Source organism: Centroberyx affinis, unplaced genomic scaffold (assembly GCF_046629955.1).
Source record: "Centroberyx affinis isolate AG114_WGS23_722 - 3 ecotype Tasmania unplaced genomic scaffold, CSIRO-AGI_Caff_v1 ptg001593l_1, whole genome shotgun sequence".
NCBI lineage: Eukaryota > Metazoa > Chordata > Actinopteri > Beryciformes > Berycidae > Centroberyx > Centroberyx affinis.
In genome coordinates, this window is record NW_027280040.1 from 168,455 (window position 1) to 176,002 (window position 7,548).

The following is a 7,548-nucleotide window of genomic DNA, read 5'->3' on the forward strand; positions in this document are numbered from 1 at the left end:
AAACAAACTTCAACAGGGCTACACCAGCATCAAATGGTTGATTGTGCTTGTGAGTTCTAGATAGTCCACCACATCCACAGGACTTTGTGCTCATCAGTTTGTTCTATTCAGGAGCCAAACCTTGAGAGTTTGGCCCAGATGGAGCATTTGCTGCCTTCAAATGGAACTCGTGAGCTCGTGGTTACGACATGGGAAGTCGTGTACACGATATGCTTGGCATTCAAGTGGTTAAGTCGTGAGAGCACCGCTGCTAGGCAACATGGGCGCCAAAAGACTCATTCTCTTGTCATTCTTCGCTTCTTTCCAAGAAATGTTGACTTACTTTGTATTTCAACGCCATGCGGAGGAACAAGAAATGAGACGACAAAGGTGACGAATTTTTAAATTTAACCGTTACTCCATGTAGCTAGAAACTCTGGGTGTATAGGGCGCAGAACCCCCATCCCTCCACTCTGGGGCAACAGCCAGGGTCACTAGGATAGTTTGGATAGGATACAAAAATATCCAAGGAAAAAGCAAAGGTGTATCACATTGTAGAGCTCTCCGCACTACCTTGTCTACTGTCTTATAAAGGTTCTGATTAAAGCATACAACCTAACGTTAATGATCTGACATAATAAAATTATGTTTCCCTGTAGGCTAATGTTATAATAAACTCAATTTCTGGGTGGGTTTGGGGGTATTTATATTTATCATTCATTCATATGATATACATCATGATGTGTGTGTGTGTTTTCAGATTTGCCATCCCAACTTCTCCAGCATCCAATTCATCCCATCTTGAAAACTGGCTCAGAGTGGACTCACCTGCTTACCATGGACGACCGTACATTCCAGAGCCATCTGAGATTTACCAGAGAGCAGTTTGACATCTTTGTCAGGGAGACAGGAGGGTATGGGAGAGAGAGCGAGGGGAGGACATGCAGCAAAGGACCACGGGCCGGATTTGAACCCGGGTCGCTGCAGGAAGGACTGAGCCTTATGGTACGCGCCCTACTCGGTGAGCCACCACCAAGGCACCCCTGTTATTACATTTTCAGTAAATTATTACATTATTGGGTGCTACAGGGTGTGCTGCCGATATGAGGCAGAGGAGGCAGATTACAGTGAGCACTGTGACTGCCCTGCCCGGCTGGACCTGCCCAGCCGTCTCCATGGTCTGTCTGTGTGAGACAGATAAACATGTTTTACTTTGTATGCATTTTGAAGATTTGTTAATTCATTTGTTGGTAATGTTTGTAAATACTGAAAACAAAGCTGTGTTTTGAGTTAAGATGGGTTATAAAAGTGGCCAATAGTGGCCAAAGGTTTCATTTTAACGTATTGAGTGTTTCATATGTCAGTGTGCAAGGACTGCTTGGCTGAACAGGAATGCACTTTCACTACTTCACACACACATACATACACACACACACACACACACATGCACGCACACGCGCAGACGCACACATAGATTGAGATCTGGCCATTTATGTTTTCCAACTTATTGGAATGGGCAATTTCTATCAATATTACAAGGTTTTGTTGATACTGTTTTTGAATAAATATGTTAGATTATACACTGGATTATGTAGTTTGTCAGCCTCTTCATTATTTGAGTTTGTTGTTACTGCATGTATACTGAGCAGTTAACTAAGTCATTCAGTATGTGTGTATTACACTGTGATATTTTCTGTAAAATACTTCTAATGTAGAGTACAGGAAAATAATTGTGACATTTATGCTAATTGGCTTTTATCCATACTGCCAATACCCTATGTCTATTAGAATGACAGCAGGATGCTGTATTTGTGGATACAGTAAAATTCTGTATCTGTGGCTAACAGTAATGTACTGGAAGGCCTACTGCCAGCAGTCTACTGTAAACATAAATAAATATGTGTATGTATATTATAGTCACACAAAGTTTGTAAAATGTAGTTAACAGTAAAATATTGAAACAATTAAAGTAAGTTACTGGCAACCCTGCTGCTAGTATTGTACTGTCATTCCAACAGTAAAACCTCTTACAGTGTAGATATCCATTTCTTAGGCAAATCAGTAAGTAAACCCAGGCTAAACCTGTTTGGTTCTGCATACAGGGAAGCAGGCTATTGGTCCCATTTAGTAGCATGCAGACAACAAATGTTTCCCTTTAACTAGAAACAGGTATTCAGGGAGAAAACAAAAGACTACCTTTTAAACTTTCTAATTAGTTTTGTAATGTAAAGATACTGTACTTGATCTGGTATACACATGCAATGTTTTATTTACTGCTTAGACAAGGCTGGGTGATTACCTAAACATTTCATGGCGCTTATGGCTGTGACTTGGAGGATGGAAACAACAAATGAGAGGAAAATGTATACAATCCAAGAATGACTGATATTGGAAGGAAATCATTCTTTCTGACCTAAAGACATGAATCATAAACATCTGACATAAATTCCAAGGCAGGATTAGATAGGCAGTCTGTATCTGAAAGATCATAGGTTCAATCCTGTTTAAGAGCCAAAGTATAACCATCAAAAGCCACAAACCCTGTCAAAGTGTCCTTGAGCAAGACACTGAACCAGTCAGCTAAATGTTTAATATGTTTACATAAATGTCATTGTCTCAACATGAACAATGAAAGGATGGCAGGTTATATTCTAAATGATAGTCCTGACAATGAACAGCAGAGGGAGACGCAGACGGTCTGATGGAAACCATGATTCATGAAGATTTTTTATATATATACATATGTACAATAAAAGAACAGTAGCATGTTTTTTAATCTGTCCAGACTTTTGGTCTTTTTAAGTCATTGACTCAACAACATTGCCCCCTTCATAAAAAAGGTCTGATTTAAATCGCCTCCCTACAGAATGTTGGCCTCACAGGAGTCCGGCTGCAGTATCTGAAGTGTGACAATGAGTTTAATAGCTTTTCTAAACCAGGGGTAGAAAAAGGCATAGATCACAGGGTTTAAGCAGGAGTTGAAATGTGCCAGCCAGATCTCAAAGGCTGCAGATGAAGCATCAATTGAAATGTCCTGGCCTGTGAGAGAGGGAAAATAATATGGACAGAAACACAGTAGAAACACAACTATGACAATACCAAGAGTCCTGGCTGCTTTCCTCTCAGATTTCTTAGCAGTTACAGTCACTGAACGCTGGAGTGTGTCAGCCACAATGTGGGATCGCATGGCACGAGCCTGAGACACAGCCACCACAAATACTCTCATATACAGAACTATGATGACACTAATGGGACCAATAAAGCTCATAAAAAGGTCAACAGCTCCTGCAATGTGGTTAATGACAACCACACACTCTCCAAAGCAGGAATTAGACATGCCTGGTTGTTTCAGGTGATCATTTAAAAGGAGACTGCTATAGAGAACAGAACAGACCCAACACAGACAAACACAGATTTTAACTCTTCCCTGAGTGATTTTGGTGGGGTAACGCAGAGGGTCACAAATAGCCACATAGCGGTCGACTGATATGAGCACCATGTTTCCTACTGAGGCAGAGGTAATGATAAAGTCCACAATGTAGTACAGAGTGCACAGGAGGTCACCAAGAAACCAGCAGGCCTCTATGTAGATGATTTCAACCGGCATTAGCAGGAGGCCCACAAGGAGGTCTGAGACAGCCAGGGAGAGGAGGAGGAGGTTGGTGGGGGTGTGGAGCTGCCTGGAGTGGGAGAATATTATCGTTTAACATATTTTTATCATCAACAGTAGTCGTGGCAGTCAAAAAATAGAGTTATTATTAGTTGCAGTAGTAATAGTCGAAGTAGCAGTATGTCTTAATGCAAGATCATTATTAATACACAATACCATTTTCAAACAACCAGAATGTAGGTCTAGTATGACTAGGTGTGACATTTATCTTAGCCCAAATCTCATTTAATTTAATCTCAAAGTCTAACTGTTCATATTAATAAAAATACAAATATTTGATGCTATGCTGAGAAGTATATCTCTGCCTGTAGTGGGAGATGGAGATGATGACCAGCAGGTTGAGAACCACGGTGAGCAGAGAGATGGAGGACAGCAGAATGTAAATGAGCATGGCCTCGGAGTGAGAACGAGTTGGCTTCCTGCAGGAAGTGTTGAGGAGCTGTGGAAAGCAGAGTTCACCTCCTTCCTGGGTCTCCATCATCAGAGAGAGAGGAGGAGAGGAGAAGCTGCTGAGGTCTGGCAGCTTTCTGACCAAAGCTCTCTATCATACAGCTGATTTATCTCTCTTCCCTTCACCCACCCTCTCTCTCATTCTCTCTTACTTGGAGAATGCTGTCCCTCCTCCTTCCCTCACTCAATACATCATACTCTTTATCTGCATCTTCCTCAGTCTCTCTGCTACTATCTCTCTCTCTCTGTCTCTCCTTCCTCACTTCTCCTCTTCTCTACCCTTGTCTCCTTTCCTCTCTCCTCCTAGATCCTTTCACACTCCCCCATTTCACCCAGTCCTCCCATCTGGCGTATGTTTCTCCTCACCTCTTCTTCCCTCTTCCTCTTCCTCATCTTGTGTTTCTCCTGGCGTATCCTTCACTCTTTCATCTGCCCCCCCCTCCCCAATAGGACCCTCAAATGATGGCTAGTTGCCTGGCAGTCGCTTGTAGAGTAGAGAGAGCAAATCATGCTAGTCTTCGGATAGTGTTTTATTTCCCACCCTCGCAAGCAGACAAAAGGTGGTAGCTTGCTGGCTCTAACATAACATCAAGACATCAGAAAAAACCCCCAAAAAAAACCAAATCCCATTTAATCTGTATCACAACTGGTTACTATAATAACTGATTGATTATCAGTGACACAGGGAGAAGACATGGCCACTGTCAAACTGCAGTGAGTTTGTTCATTTTAGCTCCTATGTAAGCTCACATGTTATAGCGACTATCCTGACCAGCAATTAGCCACTTGGCTGGGTGCGGGAGAAGACCTTGTTTTTGATGCGCTTCAATGAATGATGTCCAAGCAGTCTTCACTGTTGGGTGAGGTTCCCATTTAATGAAGGTGCAGGTTTACAGCAGAAAAAACTGATTTATATTGCAAACGAATCCTGTACTGTGATATGATGGCTGACTTGGCTTTCTGGTGTGGCTGCGGCTGTACAAGCGTGCAAGCGGTAAAAACCGTGAGACCTCCTCGTCACCCATGCCTGATTAGCCCTGTTGCACCTGTGCCCATATAGACTTCACCTACCACACCAATCTACACTGCCACCCAGTGGTAAACTTGATGTAAGCTACAAATTATAAACAGACATAATTAATGGCTCCTACACATGCCTTGCAATGATGTTTCATTTGCTTCCTTTGATCATCATCTTTTTTTTTTTCAATTCTGGATCAATTCCTTCAACAACCAATTGTCAATCTCACCAAACCATCCATTTGTTCCACTTCTGTGTAAAATCTTTCTTTAAATTCTTGTCCTCCAGTAAAATCAAAATTGCTTTGCAGTTTTGGTAAGAATACTATTAAAACAGTAACAAAATCCATGAACTTTGATGTATTATATATAAACATCGCACAAAAAGTTTGGAACTTTGTGTTTGGTAGATTATTTCTCTGTTGTAACAATGCTTCTTGGCAATACATTTTATACCGTTGGAAAGCCTGTTTATTTCCCTTTTGAATGGTGCCTCATTTGTAAGGAACATGCATTTGTGGGATGAGCAGCACAGCTGAGTATGTGGGTTGCGCTCATGTAAAATTTGCCAAATCTTCTCTGCCAATGCCAAACAGCTTATTCTGCTGTTGCTATTGACTCTTGTTTGGTGTTGTTTGGTGGATTAGATGATTGAAGTCTATCAGTAACAAGGAAGAAACAAGACATATTGGCAATTTTACAATTTATTCATTTAACAAACAGTCAGGAGCCTCAGTAGCGTGTGGAAGAACCATACACAGCCACAACAGCCTGGCACCTCCTCCTCATGCTGGTCACCAGCCTGGTCACACACTGCTGTGGGATGGCATTCCACTCCTCAACCAGGATTTGTCGCAAGTCAGCCAACGTGGTTGTGTCGGTCACTCTAGCACGAACAGCACGCCCAAGCTGATCCCATAAGTGTTCAATTGGGTTGAGGTCAGGACTGTTGGCTGGCCATTCCATTCTCTCTACTCCCAAATTCTGAAGGTAGTCTCTGATAAACCCCGCTCTGTGGGGGCGAGCGTTGTCATCTTGGAGGATGGAGTTCGGTCCCAGACTGTGGAAATATGGGATCGCCACTGGTTGCGGAATCTCATCTCGATATCTCTCTGCATTGAGATTGCCTCCAATGATGACAAGCCTCGTTTTTCCAGTGATGGAGATGCCGCCCAACACCATCACACCGCCTCCACCAAAAGGTGTTACTCTATCGGTGCAGCAATCAGCATAGCGTTCTCCCCGTCTTCTCCACACTTTGACCCTACGATCCAACTTCCGTAGGCAGAATCTGGACTCATTGCTGAACATAACGTTCCTCCACATGTTCAGGTTCCAGTGCAGGTGCCAATCAGGTACCTGATTGTCAGCACCTGGGGGTACCGGAAGCTCAAAACAAGAGTCAATAGCAACAGCAGAATAAGCTGTTTGGCATTGGCAGAGAAGATTTGGCAAATTTTTCATGAGCGCAACCCACATACTCAGCTGTGCTGCTCATCCCACAAATGCATGTTCCTTACAAATGGGGCACCATTTAAAAGGGAAATAAACAGGCTTTCCAACGGTATAAAATGTATTGCCAAGAAGCATTGTTACAACAGAGAAATAATCTACCAAACACAAATTTCCGAACTTTTTGTTCGATGTTTATATATATATATATAATACATCAAATACATATTTGCCGTGAGAAGCATTTAAAAATATTTCCATTCAATCAATGAACATTATAAACTTTAAAGGTCAACATCTCTTTTATTTCCCATACATTCAGAAAATTTTTTTCACTGTTCATATGCAATAATGGCCATAACAATCAAAAATATGACCTAATGCATTTTAATTGAGGAAATAAAAAATCAGAAATGTTTCAGCAAGAACAATAATGGAAATAAGTCCATAAGTTTCTCATTTTATCCTTGAAATTGTGATGACAGTCAACGTGTCATATTTTAGATGCCAAAAAATACTAAACTAAAATTACTTAGGCAACATAGACCAGTGATATATGGTGCAGTTTAAGACATAAGGCATAACATTTTCATTTCACTGAACATACAGAGCATCTCAGGCCACAATTATAACCTAACAATAGGCTAACAGTCTCTTTGACCTCAATACTATTTCTCCAATATCTTATATGCCAAAATAAACTTAGGCAACACAGACCAACAGTTTAACATATAGTGCAATTTCATATCCAGGGCATAACATTTTCATTCCATTGAACATACAGACCATCTAAAAATAACAGTCCCATTGACCTAAATTCCTCTTATTTCTCCAATATCTTGTATGACAAAATAAACCCAACCAAGCAAGATTCTCTGTGGCAACATAGGCCATAACAGTTTGATTTATCAACATGTAGTGTAACTTAACAGTAACGGACCCATCGGCCTCACGATACCTCTTACTTCTCCTTCAGC

The 7,548-nt window shown here is 41.4% G+C and overlaps 1 protein-coding gene across 1 annotated transcript; it reads right to left on the minus strand.

Moving 5' to 3' along the window:
- Window positions 1-2,839: 2,839 nt before the first annotated feature.
- LOC139651103 (trace amine-associated receptor 13c-like) lies at window positions 2,840-4,130 on the minus strand. The gene is made up of 2 exons (XM_071527947.1): window positions 3,955-4,130; window positions 2,840-3,659 (listed from the first exon to the last, which is right to left on the minus strand). Exons 1-2 carry the CDS (start codon window positions 4,128-4,130, stop codon window positions 2,840-2,842), a joined length of 996 nt encoding a protein of 331 aa, XP_071384048.1.
- Window positions 4,131-7,548: the final 3,418 nt, after the last annotated feature.

What these genes read in the sequence shown, in the direction of transcription:
- LOC139651103 (XM_071527947.1), bottom strand. Translation starts at nt 4,130, where the DNA reads ATGATGGAGACCCAGGAAGGAGGTGAACTCTGCTTTCCACAGCTCCTC. An exon ending in ATCTCCATCTCCCACTACAG is followed by an intron (nt 3,660 to 3,954) that starts GCAGAGATATAC and finishes CTCCCACTCCAG; the next exon opens with GCAGCTCCACACCCCCACCA.